General features: G+C 43.3%; 3 protein-coding genes across 3 annotated transcripts; 1 reads left to right on the top strand and 2 right to left on the bottom strand.

Annotated features, from left to right (window-relative positions):
- Positions 1-199: 199 nt before the first annotated feature.
- LOC115731439 (F-box protein SKIP23-like) lies at positions 200-1561 on the bottom strand. The gene has a single exon (XM_030662100.2). The coding sequence runs from the start codon at positions 1451-1453 to the stop codon at positions 260-262; it is 1194 nt and encodes a 397-aa protein (XP_030517960.2). The 5' UTR covers positions 1454-1561; the 3' UTR covers positions 200-259.
- Positions 1562-1846: 285 nt separating this feature from the next.
- LOC115731438 (F-box/LRR-repeat protein 10-like) lies at positions 1847-4847 on the top strand. Its single transcript, XM_030662099.2, is given in 5 exon segments — positions 1847-2128; positions 2415-2495; positions 2498-2625; positions 2756-2849; positions 3151-4847. Coding segments are annotated over 5 exon segments (1953 nt in total). The 5' UTR covers positions 1847-1945; the 3' UTR covers positions 4618-4847.
- Positions 4848-9835: 4988 nt separating this feature from the next.
- LOC115732712 (F-box protein SKIP23-like) lies at positions 9836-11742 on the bottom strand. Its single transcript, XM_048272372.1, has 2 exons — positions 10559-11742; positions 9836-10166 (listed from the first exon to the last, which is right to left on the bottom strand). Exons 1-2 carry the CDS (start codon positions 11657-11659, stop codon positions 10134-10136), a joined length of 1134 nt encoding a protein of 377 aa, XP_048128329.1. The 5' UTR covers positions 11660-11742; the 3' UTR covers positions 9836-10133.
- Positions 11743-19583: the final 7841 nt, after the last annotated feature.

The raw sequence follows: 19583 nt of genomic DNA, 5'->3' as shown, positions 1-19583 counted from the left end.
AAGGAAATTTGACGAAAATGTTCACCAAAATACGCTTTATCAGGCACGAAGCTAACTATGATAAAGCATGTGCAATCTAATGTTAAATTCCAACATTTTCTTCCGGAGTAGATATAATCCATGGTTTCCCTTCTGGCAGAAATTTAACCAATGCCCACAAGGAAGTAGCTTCGACATACTTTTAGAACACGAAATGGAATGTAGCATCAGAATATGCGACAGAATACAGGAAATCTCTAGCGTGCTCCTACATGGATTCCTAGGACTGACCAACTGATAAGTCTAACAATGATGAAAAGATTGGATGATTATGAATAGATAAAAGAAAGATTTTCAGCAAACAAGTGCTCACTTCAGAGGTCCTTGAAGCAATCCAATCCGGAGGTGGCCAGAACAACCTCGAACAACCTTCATCATCTTCTAAAGGTCCAATGATGCCACTCTTCATATCATAGACACCAATCCCAGGGCTCCTCAAAGCTCTTTCCACTTCCCGGTTATCCGCAATAAATATGCGATTCCCTTTACAAGTCCTTAAATCTGCAGCTGAAGCAGAAAATGTACAATCATCTCCCAGAAACAACACCCTATCCCCTAAATCTTTCACCTCGTTCCATTCCTTCTTTTCTCTGTCCAACTTGTAAACCTTAAACCGGACTGTCCTCTCCCTCCTAAATCTCAAATACATATTGACCAACAGCAGTTCGCCGACAGATTCCACCAAGAACTTCTTGTAACCCCCCCAGTTTGATTGCGCAATCAAGGTCACACCCAAATCCAACCCGACAACCACAGTCCTCCCAGTGCCATCGACGGCATAAAACTCCCCCTTAAACAATATCACGTCGACATACGGCGACCGCATGTCCTGAATGATGGACCACCGTTCTTCCCCACATTTAAACATGGCCAATTGCCCAGACACGTGAATCGTGAGCAGCGCAAAATCATTTCCGCTGTCTAAACACAAAAAAACAACCTTCTTCATGTACAGATGACCATCATTACCAAAAGGACGATAACCCATGTCCTGCAACACATACTCGTGCCCTAACTCCAGCACGCGCAGATTCATCAAATCCAAAACTCTCGGAAAGTCCTCAGGGAGAGAAGTGAATGGGCACCTGGAGAGGGGGTTCAGTAGATTCGTGCTCCGGGGGACGTCCTCCTTGACTTTGACCAGCCACCCGCAGGCAAAGGTTTCGTCGCGGGATCGGGGCACTCCGAGGAGGAAGATGGTACGCCTGGAGAGGCGGAATTCCCGGGCCGCGTCGGAGATCCCGTCGCTCGGGAGGATCGGGAATTGACCGCGCCGGGAGGGGCTAGGGCTCGGCGCGACCGAGGAACGCCACGAGGAGCAGACGGATCGGAATCGGAGGACGTCGAACTGCGTGTCGAGGCGTCGCGCGATGAATTCGAGGAGGTCCTCGGGCATCTGGCTCCACTCAGCCATAGGAACGAGGAGCGTAGGCCTCAGGATAATCCCAGGAAATTGAGCAGGATCGGTGAGAAAATGCGAGAGAAAGTGAGAGAAAATCTGCCGAGAACATCTACAGGTGATTGGACTTCGAGCTACGGAAGCACTTGCAATGAAACGTGGATCAACTTGCGCGTTTGAGGGATTAATTAATTACATTTTGACCCCGTCCCTGTACTTCTCCGGTTTTTCCAATCAACCCCCTAAATGGTACCTCTCTTCTTAATTTGCCCCCACAATCACATGTGTGAAGAATAGATCCAAGCTTGGAAATGATTGGGCCGGACCAGGCCGGGATTGGGCTTGGGCCAACACCTTCTCTAGATCGGTGTCGTCACGCAAGCTATCTCCCGAATGCTGCGAGTTGTCACCGTGTGAAACGAAATCGGAGAAGCTCATCTCATTTGCTCATCGGACCAAGATCGAGCGATAACATCCGTCTTCCTTCCAAGCACGAGAGAAAGACAGATGGAGGAGGCGGGGGAGGAGGAGGCGAGCATGGTGGGTCTGGACCAGCTTCCGTCGGTTCTACTGGCGACGATAATGGTGAAGCTGGACGTGTCGTCGATCTGCTCCGTCGGGTCCACATGCAAGACCTTCCGCCACTGCGCTTCTCACGTCCTCTCCTTCATCCCCGCTATCCATCTCCTGGTACGTTCCCACTCTCTCTGTCTCTGTCTCTGCTTTCTCTGTAGCCTGGCTCGATTTGGGGTTTCTTGACCAAACCCATTGATCTTAATGTTCATAATGTCACGTGGCGGTTCCAATCTACATAGCGTGGTCGCGAAAATTGAGGAAAGAAATGGAAGTCTCGGACTTGCGATTGTGGGAGAGATCAGGGGACAAAAGATGGATCGAACTTATAAAAATTGGTTTTTACTTTACTTTTTTGGTCGAAGTCGAACTTGTCGATTTAGTTGGTGGGCTTCTGTTTCAGGAGATCGCGCCTTCTATCGAATTGCTGCGGCCTCTGTTGCCGCCGAATCCTCTGATGAGGAGCTTGAAGATGGACTGCGATCGACTCGACTCAACGATTCTGCCATAAGGTTATTGGTTAGGCCGTCTTTGCACGAGCTTCATCTCCACAACTGTGCGGATTTCAGCGGCAAGCTGCTTTCCGAGATAGGATCGCAATGCGGGGACCTAAAGTTTGTACAAACAATCTGTCTTTAATTTCTGTTTGCGCCTGCGTCTGTTGTCGGTTATGGTTAATTTAGCTATATGTGCAGCTTGTAGAGGATTCGCTTTTGTTAACTCTGTGTTATTCATTTCATGGAGGTCTCTTTACTTGGGTTCTGTTGCCGAGAATAGAGGGCGAGCTCTTCATGTTTCCGATCTCGAGGAGTTGTTGAGTGGTTGCACACAGTTAGAAGTGAGCTTCATATTCTCGAATCATCGGTAGACCCTTATTGCAAATATTGCATAAATTGAGCAATTACTATGGTCAATTAATGATGTGTTAGATTCGACTTCTTATTTACCCTTTTAGCATGATAGAGTCTGAGAAAAATCGTCATATAATGACCGCTTCGTATCTCTGTGTTTTTTTAAGCTACTCCCTAGATCTGGCTGATTTTGTCGCCTATTACGAGTATATAGGTTCATAGTATAAGCTACTGTCTTCAGCTAGTTGGTTTGCATCACTTTTGTGTATGCCTTTTCTTGGCTTGCAGGCCCTGTTCCTCATGTTTGATGTGTCGATATTTATACGTCATAATTTTGCTCGAGCCTGGGCATTAGCTTCAACAAAACTCACTTCTCTCGAAATCGGCTATATCTCGTCAGTGATGATCACTGAGCTTCTGCACCCTAATCTGGAACAGCCACATATTCAACCATCGGTGCTTCCTAGAATTCAAAAGTTAAGCCTTTCAGTGGACTATATCACTGATGCTATGGTCGGAACTATTTCTAGGGGTCTTCTGTCCCTTACCCATCTGGATCTTCCAGATGCACCGATTATTGAACCGAGACTTACATTTGACCTCACTAACTCTGGTCTTCAACAGATTAATCAGCATGGGAAACTGAGGCATCTTTCACTTGTCAGGAGCCAGGAGTTTCTTGTTACTTATTTTAAACGAGTTAACGATCTCGGGATCCTACTGATGGCCGATAGCTGTGCAAACATGGAAAGTATATATCTTGGTGGCTTTTGTCGTGTCACTGATACAGGTTTCAGAACAATCTTGCATTCGTGCTCGAGCTTATGCAAGCTGAGGGTTGCTCATGGCACTTTATTAACAAATCTGGTGTTTCATGACATCCGTGCAACTTCACTCTCCTTGACCCATGTTAGCTTGAGATGGTGCAATCTTCTGACGAATCTTGGCGTTAAAAATTTGGTGTCAAATGTGGATTTGAGAGTTCTCGATCTCAGGGATTGTAAAAGTCTTGGAGATGAAGCTCTCCGAGCCATTGGAACTCTTCCAAAGTTGAAAATTTTGCAGTTGGATGGTTCTGATATTACCGATATGGGGTTGTCGTACTTGAGATGGAGAGTGATCGCTTCGCTCACGTCGCTGTCTCTGAGAGGCTGCAAGAGACTTACAGACAAAGGCATATCACTTTTGTTCGAGGGCTCCTCTAAGTATGAGCTGCAAGAATTGGACCTATCCAACATCCCTAGCATTTCTGATGACGGAATCTTTTCATTGGCAAGAGCTCGTCTTCCAATTGTTGAACTCCGCTTGAGACAATGCCCCCTCATTGGTGACACTTCGATAATGGCATTAGCCTCTATGCAGGCTCGTGAAGAAGGGTGGCAAGGGAGTAGGCTGAGGTTGTTGGATCTGCACAATTGTGGTGGCATTACCCAACTGTCATTTAGGTGGTTGAAGCGACCTTATTTCCCGAGGTTGAGATGGTTGGGACTGACGGGAAGTGTCAACAGGGATATGGTAGATGCTTTGGCCCGGAGTAGGCCTTTCTTGCATGTGGCATGTCATGGGGAGGAGCTGGGGGCAGACCCATCTAATCGCTTGGATGATTCATACATGCGTGAGTATGAGGACTTAGACGAGTTTGAACAGTGGCTGCTAGGAGGAGAGGACAGCGGGGATGACGATGATGACGACGATGTTGATGACGAAGATGTCCCAATGGAGGTGGCGGAATTTGATGCAGAGATGGAAGAGTGACTCAGGATATTGTTGTTATACGATAGGTATTGTTATTTAGTTGTGCTCTGTTGCTCGGTGAGCACTGAATGTACATATTGGAACTGTTTATTGCAAACTCCTGGTAGGGGCATGCCCTTTTGCACTCCTTTTCCACTGCCAGTTGATGACTAGCTGCATATGTGCTGAAAAGTGCATTACATTAACGAGTGGCTTAAGGCATTTGTTCATATAATCTCTATTTGTTTGAACTTGCGGAGTGTATCCTCTTTCATACATGTGACATTGTCATTCCTGCGAGATCGCTTCCACGGTGAGTTGCCAATGATATTTAGTCCGAGTCCTTTGATGTGGTATTGGACATAGCAATCGGTGCAACATCACAGTTCCTAAGACATGGGAATTTCTTCCTTGTACTGCTGGGTTCAGAAGCCAGACTGATCTGGTTCTGAGCGGAAGGATAACTGAGAGGAAGAACTGGTGCATGGAGAGATCTCATTTTCAAAGACATTTGTCCCACTCTAATGTTTGTGGTACCTCATATAGTCTTCCGGCAATGTATTGTTGTTTGTGGTCCCGCGAAGGAATCTTGCTTTTTAGAACTCGACGAAGCAAACCATACGAATCTCACACTTGCAATGCTGTCTTGTCTCGAGCCAATTGCCACTAGGTTGAAAGCTCTTGCACTCTGAAAGGCGAAGAAGAATGAGGTCATCCTGGGCCTTTTAGGACGGGATCCCCAAACTTTCCCGGGCGTTCTCGTATTCCATTTGCAAGTACCTCCGCGCCTCTCGAAAAACTACTAACTCTGCCGAATTGAATCTCCAGAGTCTCGTGTTGAGAAGACCAACGACTGCGTTCGACTCGATTCGAACAACTACTTAACCATTTCGGGCGTCGCTAGTGTCCCTCCTTAGTAGGAAGATACGTGCGCACCGCCTTTCGGGCTAAACCTTTCTAGCTTTAGCGGGAAGGCCACAGAAAGTGATGTGGTCTCTGCCTCTTCCGATGTAGACAACCCAATCCCAATCGCGGCATGGTTGATCAGGAGAGCATTGACCCGCCGAAAGAGATTCAGAGAACGTCTCTGTTAATGTTAAAACTCGGGTATCGGAGGGCGCGTGTGTATGTTTTTGCTCTGGCTCGGACATGAACGGCCCAGATTCGCAGGTTTCTTTCTTACACGCTCGGCTGGTCCCAATTTTCCGGATGTGATGGCAAAGAATTAACATTAGGACACGATCTTTCATGTGCAGAGATGGACCGGTGGGCCATTTGGGACATATGTGGGCCCGAATTTGGAATGTGGAGGGCTGTAGTGTAGTGGGCCACCCACGTTTCTTCCCCCGAGGGGGGGAGGGGTTGGTTGTTTTACGAAATAAATAGAGCCATCATGTACTATTTTTCTTCTTCTGTAGAAGCTAACAATGAATTCACGTACGATTGCTATTACAATCTTAATTTATCGTCGCCGTTTAATAAAATCCTATATATTATCATTGGTTAAATACTGATCATGCGAGTGATTTCAAATATGGTACATTCAATGAATTCTCCTTTTCAGACATTTGTGTGAATCTCGACGCGAGTTTTTATTATGTGGTAGTTTAATTTCTCGATATATTTATTTCGCACGTGAGAAAGAAATCAATGTTACGATTTTTTTTTTTTTAACAATTTCTTGTCTTGGCTCCCCATTATGTGTTTTGCTTGCTAAGGTTTCATTTGTTTCGCGAAAAATGGGATCATTCGAAAAATATTTTTCTAAAAAAAGACGCTTGAAATAATTAATGAACGGCAAATATTTTCATTATCGACGACAATTTATGTCCCAATATTTTCGTAAACGATGAAAATGCTTTTTTCCTGTTTATTTTTGTAAACGATACAAACGATCATTTTAAGAATATGTTTTTCAAATCATCTATTTTTCACGAAATAAAACCTATTTTCCCAAAAAAAAAAAAAATCCTCCATAAGCGTAGATATTTAGATTAATTTTTTTCTTGCAGGCCACTGTCTTGATGATTGTTCTGGCTTTCCGCTTGCTATGATTATGCAGGATAAGATAATGATTTTCTTTTCCCAGCAACTAAGTTGGGCAGAATAACTAAGATTAGTTTAGTCTTAACACATGAATTCATGATTAATGTCTAATAAAAATAGTCGTCCTACTGCTAGCCCTAGGTGACGTCTTCGTGGTCTCGCGGCTGCCCCATTTGCTCTTAATGGAGAATCAACCGAGAATAAACCTTCCGTCGCGAAAGCATATGCTCTATTCGGGTCCATACAACGTTGTGCCATGGAAATATGCAAAACTAGGAGCTAGCTCCGTTTTGCATACGACGATTTCGGGATTTTTAAAAAATATTTAATCATACCGTCTTATTTACGAGATAAGCACGAAATAAACCTCTAATCGCGTGACACGTGAACGGCCCATCCGAACCGATGCGGGCCGCAAAGCGTTGAGTTCAATGCACCTTAGCTAACGTTGACGAGCCTATTTTAATCGATGCGCATCTAGATCCGGGTAATTATCTTCCATTACTTTTAACGTTTCTGCAGAATAAACTTGGAATAAACCTTCAAACACATCGACAACAGTTTGGCGTGTTATCGAGATAAACCTAATAAAGTCGGGCACTACTATTGTCTTTTCTCTTCCGGTCGGGGATTACCGACCCCCGACTTCTTTTCATTGTTTCTCAGATGTATCCAATAATTATCATCCGATGTCAACGACTCTCAATCATCTCCCGACATATGACGTTTTCAACGTGTTTCATTCCCTTCGAGGATCTCTGCCACCACCACCACGCAAGGGCTATTTGTTGCACAACAGATCTAGTGAGATCCATAAGAACCGCGACATAAATTATCGCGATGAATTCTCGCGTAACGTAGATATATAGTCTCGAAGGGACCTAATTAAACTTTTTTTTTTCCCTGCAATATGATTTTCAGTGACCTCTTCTATCGGATGTTATAAAAAGAAATCCGCAATTTGTGCTATCCCATGAAAACAAAAACTAAATAAAGGTGAGAAATGCAGATACGGGGATAAGTTAGTTTAATGCAGTTTAACAGAGTACAGAACGGGGAACGACCAGGAAACATGGGCGAAAGTCGGGCAAAGTCGCACGTTGTTTGTTGCGCGCTTCGTCTTGACCGGCTGCGACAAGCGGCTCCCCCCCCTCGCCGCCTCGCTGGCATGTCCGGCTCATCTCCCCACGACACGCCAGCGTGATCGGGTGCGGTCCCATCCACGGGGTTTATGGTGAGCTTCTCCACATCTCGCCAGTGCAAACCTGAGCAAATTTTTTTCTTCCTTTTCTTTTTCCCTTTTCGGACTAAGATACAATTACGGATTTCATTTTGATTATTTTATTTTCATGTATTTCTCGAGATTGGGGAGGAAGCTTTTCATCATTTGATTACGGCTTCTGTCCATAATCAAGGATTTTGGCCAGTAATTGACCGAAATGTGGGGGAGACCACAGTGGTCCCCTCGTGGACCCTGCTGCACCGCAACCCAGCTCCCTCTAAACCTGGCCCTTCGTCACCTCCAAGGGTCACCGCCCGCCACGTCATCATCCCACGTCGTCCCACGCGCCCTTCAAACCAAACACTCCCCAAATGTACCCGACGCGCCCAAGCAAAGTGAAAACCCGAGCTTCCTCATCGCATCAAACCCCGTGGTCAAATCGGAAATTGATTGCTCGAATTTAAGCTTGCACTCCCCAAGAACAGGCGCTTCCCCCGAGTGGTCGGACAGCAATTGGTATTCTGCTACTCATGTGTCGAACGAGAGATTTCAAAATAATATCGAGAGTTACGGCGGGCATAGCATCACGATGTCATCATTCTTGGATTAGGACAACGATCCACTGTTAAGACGCGATCTTAAGTACACTCGTGATGTTTGACGGGCTCCTCAGACCGGGAATAAAGTGGGAACAGACCCTTCTAGTACGACCATGGGCGTCCCCTTTTATGATCCGAAACTTGTACTACGACCAAACCTAACGAGCGAGAGCAGTACGAGCCCGAGTTGCTAGGCTGGCGAGAATGGTTCCGTTTTACCATTCCTCATGCGTTTCGAATATGTTTGCAATAAAAATTTTAACTCGATTAAGTTAGGTCTGAACGACACGTATGACGTAACTCAAAACTAGATCTCAAAAGTGATGCGAATATGCTTTTTTTTTCCTCTCTCTATTTTTTTTTTTGTTGATTGTCATGTTCATACATAATGAGAATCCGCAACTAACCCAAATTTATAATAATAATAATAATAAAAGAGATCTTCCTACGTAATTCGTGCTCTCATTACTTGTCTTTTGAAAACCCTACCCTCTGCATTCTGACCGTCTCAATACTCAAGAGAGATTATAACGTTCAACCCGCAAAGATGGATCTAATCACCAATGTTTCAAGCGGATCTACGTCCCTCTAGTTGTTACGGCATATAGGTAGAAGCTATGTTGCAAACAACGAAGATGGACTAAGTTGCTAAGTATCTCTAATTATCACTATAATTAAGGTTAGTAATTTCTCAAATATAGTTCGTAAGTTTAAAAAGTCAATAAACAAGGCAAATAAGTAAAATAAGTCGATGATTATTGCCAATGAAATTGATCGTGCGAGTGACTTCAACACGGCACGTCCACGTTCGATGTATGGTCAAGACGGCGTCTTTAACGTTCAAGTTACTCAACTATCTTGTCAATCTCAAACTTGCTAATACTCGCCGGAGAGGTTTACGGAATATACGTGTGTATAGAAAGATATTCAAGCTTACTACGAAGGGTAATCAGTTCATAATAAGTCAGTTCCCAACTTGTGAAATCGGGAACTGGCCTACCTAGTTCTGGACCAATCCGAGAACCGATTCGGTACGGTTCACGGGTAGGCCCAGGAATCGGTCGCGATACAAGCCAAATAGAAGTAAATAAAAAAAAAAAAAAAGGCCCAAGAGAAGTAATACACAGACATATCAAATTCGAGCGAGCATCCATATTGTCAATCGTTTCAGCATAGATTAAGGTTTTTGTGTCCTAAAAAAGTTTTAACATCTTCAACCATAAATAGTCGCAGATGTGAAACTTCGGCAAATCACAGCAAAGTACCCAAAGAAGGGAAGGACAAAAAAAAAACACAGAAACTAAAACCTTGTCCACAGCTAGGACCCAGTAAGCTCTATGCAAGACAATCTGATAGCGAGAGAAGCAGCATTTCCCTGTTATTCCGTCTAGCGACATCGTTAATAAACAGTCAAATATATAACAAGACCTGTGCAGAGATGCAGGTGCTCTTGGTGGATCTGAGCATTAAGCTCATAATCAGTTATTCAGAGGATGTGTTGTCACCTAACCAAACCACCTTATTGCCTTCATTCGGCGTGGATAGGAGTTGCCTTGGTTCCATGCAGTGAGCTGAATAAACCTCTCTAGTCCTTCCGTACTGCAAATATTCATGTACAATGCCGATTCAACTGCAGCATCACCCCATATCCAAGAAAACCAACCTCCGCATTACACTACAAGTGTTTCCAATTGATTTTGAACCTGAGGTTATCACCAAGAAAATATTAAATAGTTTATAGAAAGGAAATTTGACGAAAATGTTCACCAAAATACGCTTTATCAGGCACGAAGCTAACTATGATAAAGCATGTGCAATCTAATGTTAAATTCCAACATTTTCTTCCGGAGTAGATATAATCCATGGTTTCCCTTCTGGCAGAAATTTAACCAATGCCCACAAGGAAGTAGCTTCGACATACTTTTCGAACACGATGATGGAATGTAGCATCAGAATATGCGACAGAATACAGGAAATCTCTAGCGTGCTCCTACATGGATTCCTAGGACTGACCAACTGATAAGTCTAACAATGATGAAAAGATTGGATGATTATGAATAGATAAAAGAAAGATTTTCAGCAAACAAGTGCTCACTTCAGAGGTCCTTGAAGCAATCCAATCCGGAGGTGGCCAGAACAACCTCGAACAACCTTCATCATCTTCTAAAGGTCCAATGATGCCACTCTTCATATCATAGACACCAATCCCAGGGCTCCTCAAAGCTCTTTCCACTTCCCGGTTATCCGCAATAAATATGCGATTCCCTTTACAAGTCCTTAAATCTGCAGCTGAAGCAGAAAATGTACAATCATCTCCCAGAAACAACACCCTATCCCCTAAATCTTTCACCTCGTTCCATTCCTTCTTTTCTCTGTCCAACTTGTAAACCTTAAACCGGACTGTCCTCTCCCTCCTAAATCTCAAATACATATTGACCAACAGCAGTTCGCCGACAGATTCCACCAAGAACTTCTTGCCACCCCCCCAGTTTGATTGGGCAATCAAGGTCACACCCAAATCCAACCCGACAACCACAGTCCTCCCAGTGCCATCGACAGCATAAAACTCCCCCTTAAACAATATCACGTCGTCATACGGCGACGGCATGTCCTGAATGATGGACCACCGTTTTTCCCCAGATTTAAACATGGCCAATTGCCCAGACACGTGAATCGTGAGCAGCGCAAAATCATTTCCGCTGTCTAAACACAAAAAAACAACCTTCTTCATGTGCAGATGACCATCATTACCAAAAGGACGATAACCCATGTCCTGCAACACATACTCGTGCCCTAACTCCAGCACGCGCAGATTCATCAAATCCAAAACTCTCGGAAAGTCCTCAGGGAGAGAAGTGAATGGGCACCTGGAGAGGGGGTTCAGTAGATTCGTGCTCCGGGGGACGTCCTCCTTGACTTTGACCAGCCACCCGCAGGCAAAGGTTTCGTCGCGGGATCGGGGCACTCCGAGGAGGAAGATGGTACGCCTGGAGAGGCGGAATTCCCGGGCCGCGTCGGAGATCCCGTCGCTCGGGAGGATCGGGAATTGACCGCGCCGGGAGGGGCTAGGGCTCGGCGCGACCGAGGAACGCCACGAGGAGCAGACGGATCGGAATCGGAGGACGTCGAACTGCGTGTCGAGGCGTCGCGCGATGAATTCGAGGAGGTCCTCGGGCATCTGGCTCCACTCAGCCATAGGAACGAGGAGCGTAGGCCTCAGGATAATCCCAGGAAATTGAGCAGGATCGGTGAGAAAATGCGAGAGAAAGTGAGAGAAAATCTGCCGAGAACATCTACAGGTGATTGGACTTCGAGCTACGGAAGCACTTGCAATGAAACGTGGATCAACTTGCGCGTTTGAGGGATTAATTAATTACATTTTGACCCCGTCCCTGTACTTCTCCGGTTTTTCCAATCAACCCCCTAAATGATACCTCTCTTCTTAATTTGCCCCCACAATCACATGTGTGAAGAATAGATCCAAGCTTGGAAATGATTGGGCCGGACCAGGCCGGGATTGGGCTTGGGCCAACACCTTCTCTAGATCGGTGTCGTCACGCAAGCTAGGATGTTGAACTAAGATGTGGGCCCGAATTTGGAATCCGGAGGGCTGAAGTGTAGTAGGCCACCCACGTTTCTTCTCCGGGGGGTGGTTGTTTTGCGAAAGTACGAGCATCAATTTTCTCGAAATAAATAGAGCCATAATATACTATTTTTCTTCTTCTGTAGAAGTTACCAATGAATTTACATACGATTGCTATTACAATCTTAGTTTATCGTTGCCGTTTAATAAAATCCTTTATATTATCATTGGTTAAATACTGATCATGTGAGTGATTTCAAATATGGTACGTCCGTGTACGATATATGGTCAGGAAGGCGTCTACATTCAATGAATTCTCCTTTTCGGACATTCGTGTGAATCTCGACGCGAGTTTTTATTATGTGGTAATTTAATTTCTCGATATATTTATTTTGCACGCGAGAAAGAAATCAATGTTATGAATTATTTTTTTTAACAATTTCTTGTCTTGGCTCCCCATTATGTGTTTTGCTTGATAAGGTTTCGTTTGTTTCGCGAAAAATGGGATAATTCGAAAAATATTTTTCTAAAAAAAGACGCTTGAAATAATTAATAAACGGCAAATATTCTCATTATCGATAACAATTTATGTCTCGATATTTTCATAAACGATGAAAATGCTTTTCGCCTGTTCATTTTTGTATACGATATAAGCAATCATTTTATGAAGATATTTTTCAAATCATTCATTTTTCACGAAATAAAACTTATTTTCCCAAAAAAAAAAAATCCTCCATAGGCATAGATATTTAGATTAATTGTTTTTTTTTTGGCATGCCATTATCTTGATGATTGTTCTAGCTTTCCGCTTGCTATGATCATGCAGGATAAGATAATGATTTTCTTTTCCCAGCAACTAAGTTGGGCAGAATAACTAAGATTAGTTTAGTCTTAACACATGAATTCATGATTAATGTCTGGAAAAGTTGTCGTCCTACTCCTAGCCCTAGGTGACGCCTTCATGGTTTCGCGGCTGCCCCATTTGCTCGCACTGGAGAATCAACCGAGAATAAACCTTCCGTTGCGAAAGCATATGCTCTATTCGGGTCCATACAACGTTGTGCCATGGAAATATGCAAAACTAGGAGCTTAGCTCCGTTTTGCGTACGACGACTTCGGCATTTTTTTAAAATATTTAATCGTACCGTCTTATTTACGAGATAAGCGCGAAATAAACCTCTAATCGGGTGACACGTGAACGGCCTATCTGGACCGATGTGGGCCGCAAAGCGTTGAATTCAATGCACCTTAGCTAACATTGACGATCCTATTTTAATTGATGCGTATCTAGATCGGGGTAATTATCTTCCATTACTTTTAACGTTTCTGCAGAATAAACTTAGAATAAACCTTTGAACACATCGACAACAACTTGGCGTGTTATCGAGATAAACCTAATAAAGTCGGGGCACTACTATTGTCTTTTCTCTTCTAGTCGTGGATTACCGACTCCCGACTTCTTCGGATGTATCCAATAATTATCATCCGATGTCAACGATCCTTAATCATCTCCAGACAGGTGACGTTTTCAACGTGTTTCATTCCCTTTGAGGATCTCAGCCACCACCACCACGCAAGGGTTATTTATTGCACAACAGATCTAGTGAGATCCATAAGAACCGCGGCATAAATTATCACGATGAATTCTTGCGTAACATAGATATATAGTCTCGAAGGGACCTAATTAAACTTTTTTTTTTCCCTGCAATATGATTTTCAGTGACCTCTTCTATCGGACGTTATAAAAAGAAATCCGCAATTGGTGCTATCCCATGAAAACAAAAACTAAATAAAGGTGAGAAATGCAGATAGCGGGGATAAGTTAGTTTAATGCAGTTTAACAGAGTACAGAACGGGGAACGACCAGGCAACATGGGCGAAAGTCGGCAAAGCCGCACGTTGTTTGTTGCGCGCTTCGTCTTGACCGGCTGCGACAAGCGGCTCCCCCCCCTCGCCGCCTCGCTGGCATGTCCGGCTCATCTCCCCACGACACGCCAGCGTGATCGGGTGCGGTCCCACCCACGGGGCTTATGGTGAGCTTCTCCACATCTCGCGAGTGCAAACCTGAGCAAATTTTTTTCTTTCTTTTCTTTTCCCTTTTCGGACTAAGATACAATTACGGATTTCATTTTGATTATTTTATTTTCATGTATTTCTCGAGATTGGGGAGGAAGCTTTTCATCATTTGATTGCGGCTTCTGTCCATAATCAAGGATTTGGCCAGTAATTGACCGAAATGTGGGGGAGACCACAGTGGTCCTCGTGGACCCTGCTGCACCGTAACCCAGCTCCCTCTAAACCTGGCCCTTCGTCACCTCCAAGGGTCACCGCCCGCCACGTCATAATCCAACGTCGTCCCACGTGCCCTTCAAACCAAACACTCCCCAAATGTACCCGACGCGAACTCCCAAGCAAAGTCAAACCCGAGCTTCCTCATCGCATCAAACCCGTGGTCAAATCGGAAATTAATTGCTCGAATTTAAGCTTGCACTCCCCATGAACAGGCGCTTCCCACGATTGGTCAGCAATTGGTATTCTGCTACTCACGTGTCGAACGAGAGATTTTAAAATAATATCGAGAGTTACAACGGGTAGGGCAAAGATCACTCTTGGATTAGGGCAACGATCCACTGTTAAGAAGCTATCTTAAGTACGCTTGTCACGTTTGGCGAGCTCCTCGTACAGGGAATAAACTAGGAACAGACCCTTCTGGTACGACCATGGGCGTCGAACTTGTACTACGATAAAACCCGACGAGTGAGAGCAGTACGAGCCCGAGTTGCTAGGCTGGCGAGAATGATTCCATTTTACCATTCCTCACGCTTTTTGAATACGTTTGCAATAAAATTTTTAACTCTATTAAGTTAGGTCCGAACGACACATCTGACGTAATTCAAAACTAGATTTCAAAAGTGATGCGAATATGCTTCTCTCTCTCTAATAATTTTTTTTATATTGATTGTCACGTTCATACATAATGGGAATCCGCAACTAACCCAAATTTATAATAATAATAATAATAAAAAAGATCTTCCTACATAATTCGTGCGCTCATTACTTGTCCTTTGAAAACCCTACGCTCTGCATTCCGACCGTCTCAATACTCGGAGAGATTATTACGTTCAACCCGCAAAGATGGATCTAATCACCAATGTTTCAAGCGGATCTACGTCCCTCTAGTTGTTGTGGCATATAGGTAGAAGCTATGTTGCAAACTACGAAGATGGACTAAGGTGCTAATTATCTCTAATTATCACTGTAATTAAGGTTAGTAATTTCTCAAATATAGTTAGTAAGTTTAAAAAGTCAATAAACAAGGCAAATAAGTAAAATAAGTCGATGATTATTGCCAATTAAATTGATCATGCAAGTGACTTCAACACGGCACGTCCACGTTCGATGTATCGTCAAGACGGCGTCTTTAACGTTTAAGTTACTCAACTATCTTGTCAATCTCAAACTTGCTAATACTCGCTGGAGAGGTTTACGGAATATAAGTGTATATAGAAAGATATTCAAGCTTACTACGAGGGGTAATCAGTCCATGATAAGTCGGTTCTCAACTTGTGGAATCGGGAACCGGCCTACCTAGTTCTGGACCAATCCGAGAACCGATTCGGTACGGTTCACGAGTAGGCCTAGGAATCGGTCGCGACACAAGCCAAAGAGAAGTGAATAAAAAAAAAAAAGGGCCCAAGAGAAGTAACACACAGAAATATCAACTTCAAACGAGCATCCGCATTGTCAATCGTTTCAGCATAGATTAAGGTTTTTGTGTCCTAAAAAAGTTTAACATCTTCAACCACAAATATTCGCAGATATGAAGCTTCGGCAAATCACAGCAAAGTACCCAAAGAAGGGGAAAAAAACAGCAGAACTAAAACCTAATCCACAGCTAGGACCCAATATTTAGGAACCGGGACACTTCCTTGTTCAGTCCGGCTCTTTTGCTCATCCCTATTTAATAAGCTCGAGCTCCTCTTTAATACACTTAAAATCAAGTTCATTGATAGTTTGGTTATCAAAATTCGATACTTGATCTTGATCCGGTCATATTTGGAGCATCGAGTATGTGATGCAAAGAAGTTAAGCTCCTACTCATGTTTGCTGTTTGCATGACTCTATCAACTTGACTCGGTTCAAATGTTATCTTGATTTTACCTGTCAATCCTAGGGCTATACTTGTCCCTGTGGCTGGCATCCTCGCCCCTCATCAGTAGGACCTTATTCAACCAATTGTTCGCCTTCTCTTTTTTCTTTTCTTTCTTTTTGAATAATTCTGGGCACCAGTTTAGAGACTCGATATTCACAAGTTCGTGAAACATTATACAAGTCTAATGAACCGGTCAAGCTCGGGCTTTGATCAATACGAGTCATTCCCACTCGGAGTAGCTCGCATGCAACCCACATGATTCAAGCGGGTGACCTTCGATTTCTAAAAATCTCCGGTACCCCGGCTAACTATGAGAACTCTCTTTTCCTTTCAGTTTCAAATGTTTGTTCTCGTATTTTGTACACATGTCTTGCGCCACCTTTGTTAATATTAATAAAAAAGAGAGGAAAGTTCTTAAATTAAATTGAGCAAATGGAAAATCAATTCGAATCAAATCCTAATCTTGTCGGTATATCAATCATGCACATCGCCCCCGTGAGCAGGAGTAGACCTAATTGGTTTGTTCAGGAATTTGCAACTTATAAAGGAAGAGAGGCGCGGGCGGGGGGGGGCGCTTGAAATCAACAGCCAATCCGACGTACCAAAAACAAATGTCTAGGAAAATTAATGAACAAATGATGGCAGCGGGTGAGGCCACGTGTATCGCCCATGCCCTGGTTGTTTATATGATTGTGTAGGTTAAGATAATGATTTCATTTCCCAACAACTAATAAGTAGAGCAGAATAACTATGATTAGTTTACTTTTTAACACATAAATTCGTGATTAACGTCTAAAAAAGTTAGTCATCCTACGCGACGGGTTCACGGTCTCGCGTCCACCCATTTGCTCTACTGTGAGAATAATCGGAGAATAATCCTTCCATTCTCAAAGCATGTGCTCTGTTTGGGGTTCTTACAACCTTGCGCCATTTGAAATATGCAAAACTAGGAGCTGGATAAGTAAACGCTGGACAATTTCGGCATTTCTCTTTTCATATTCAGTCGTACCGACTTTCTTACGAAATAAGCGTGGAATAAACATCTGATCACGCGACATGTGAACGTCCCCATCCGAACCGGTGCAAGCTATAAGCGTTGAGTTTCCTTGCACATTTCTTATGCTCTAGCCGATGCCGACGAGCCCGTTCTAACCGCTACTCCGATTAATGTCTGTCGAGATCCGAGCACGCATGCCTTATCTTCCGATTATTTTAGCATTCTTTTTCGGACTAAGCTTTGAATAAACCTCGAAACATAGTGGCGGCAATTTTATACATTACAAAGATAAATTCAGCAAATTCGATCGCTATTATCGTGTCTCTTTTTCCGGTCGGCGATTACCAACCTCGAAACTCCTCTTTAATTGCCATCGCACGGGTCCAATAATTATCATCCGATGTCAACATGTACTTAATCAACATCTCTGGATAGTGACATTTTCAAGGTGTTTTATTTCTTTCTAGGATTTCAGCCACGCAAGAGCTATTCATTCCCCAAAATATATATATTAAGAGTAGCGAGTAAAGTCATCACTAATGAATTCTCGAGGGGACCTAATTTAAACTTCGTTTTCTGCAAATGACATCTTCTGCCACATGTATTACCACTCCATCTTATCCTTCTTCTTTTGACCCGATTTTTTTTTCAATTATAAAGAAATCCGTAAATTTATGGTACATAACGAAAACAAAATTATCTGGAAAGTCCTTGCCCCAAAAAAAAAATTATCTGCAAAGTTGTTGAGTGTGGAGAAATGCAGCTGGATGTTGTCCCGAGGGGTGGGTGGATAAGTTAATCTAAGATTGTTGTAATTAAATATCCAAAAAAGGGCGACACGACCAGGAAACGTGGGTTAACCTCGGGCGGAACTCCGCAAAGTCGCGTGTTGCTGCGTGCTTCGTCTCGTCGAGTCTCACCAGCGCGGCTCCCACTCGCCGCCTCGCTGGCATGGCCAGGCTCATCCCCCGGGCCCCCCCCCGATGACACGTATGCATGGTCGGGTGCGGCCCCACCCACGGGCTTATCTCGTGAGCTTCTCTTCCGTGCGCGTCCAGTAGATTCGAACAATTATTTCGAGCAAGCTTTTCATCATTCGACTGTTTGGAGCGAGCTTCAGTTCATGACGACGGAAACACGGCCACCTACTCGTGTTTTTCACGTGTTGCTCGTGTGCTCCGTCGAAGTCGATCGGTGTCACTAAAATTCGCAGGGCCGCCCGTAAGATCTTATCGGAATTCAAATGTACGAAAGCTTGTGCTTTAAATAGAGCAATTTGCCTCTTTTTAAAAAAGCGTTGATGAGTGCGTGCGCGCAACCGATATGCGAAGATAAGTCGGGACACACATGATAACACTTTTGAAATAGAATTTATGCTCTAAAAATACTTCTTGAGTAGAAATTCGTTTCATTAAGCAATTTTATTTTTTCAACTTTTGAACAGAAGTTGTTTTTGAGTAATTTTCAGAAGTGAAAAAAAAAAGTTACTTCCCTCCGTGAGTTAAAATCAGAATGAGACAATCCGCCGTTGGTGACCGTCGTCCGCCGGCGCGAATCTCCTTCAGCCGTTAAATAAAATAATAATTTTAAAAAACGTAATAAAATTTTAAAAAAATGAAAATGATTGTGATAATTTTTCACTAAATTTGTATCATATGACAAACTATATGAAATAAATGTTCCATGATTCGGTTGAATGGCATCCCACAAAAACACAATCATGGCAAAATGGACAGAGCAAATGACTCAAGTTGGTTAAATAGCATCCCGCAAATATCTTAAAGTGGACCGAGCAATCCCGCAAAAACACAATTGTACTATTGTTGTTGCCGTATTTGAACTTCACAAGTCATCCGTCTTGTTTCTCAGATTCTTGAAAGCAATGAAATTTGATATTGAAAAGGCAAAATACATGTATGTATCTGTCTGTCGATATTCTTCATACCCTTCAAAGCACTATACAAGGTATGTGAATGTCATTTTCAGATACACTTACTTGAAATTTCTCATAGATTATCAACAAGTACCATACCAGATTGTTGGAGATAATTGATGCAAGGTAATTGAAGCTTTCATGCTTCTTTCAATTTTCTTCTTGTTTTTTCTTGGGTAGGTGTGTCCATTTAATTTTTAACAGAATATTAACTATTATTACTTGCGTAACATTTTTCATCTAGACCCCGGAGTTTTCTTAACTTTACGAATAAATTTCTCGATAGTAGCTGCACTTGTGTTGGGCGAGGGAGTTGGCTAAGGTCCGATAAAGGCCTCTGGAAAGATCCCGGCATTTCCAAGGTCATATGGTGATATTTCCTGCATTCGACTTGGCACTTAAAGATGCATTACTTTTGTTGATTTGTTGGATTAATAGATTTAACAGGGAAACT

The sequence above is a fragment of the Rhodamnia argentea genome, chromosome 11, assembly GCF_020921035.1.
Source record: "Rhodamnia argentea isolate NSW1041297 chromosome 11, ASM2092103v1, whole genome shotgun sequence".
NCBI lineage: Eukaryota > Viridiplantae > Streptophyta > Magnoliopsida > Myrtales > Myrtaceae > Rhodamnia > Rhodamnia argentea.
This window is presented reverse-complemented; position numbering and strand designations above follow the sequence as displayed.

Bases quoted from the DNA above. Each gene is read 5' to 3' on its own strand.
- LOC115731439 (XM_030662100.2), bottom strand. From the start codon at position 1,453: ATGGCTGAGTGGAGCCAGATGCCCGAGGACCTCCTCGAATTCATCGCG.
- LOC115732712 (XM_048272372.1), bottom strand. From the start codon at position 11,659: ATGGCTGAGTGGAGCCAGATGCCCGAGGACCTCCTCGAATTCATCGCG. The intron at 10,167-10,558 runs GTGAGCACTTGT...TGATAACCTCAG, and splicing joins TTGCTTCAAGGACCTCTGAA to GTTCAAAATCAATTGGAAAC.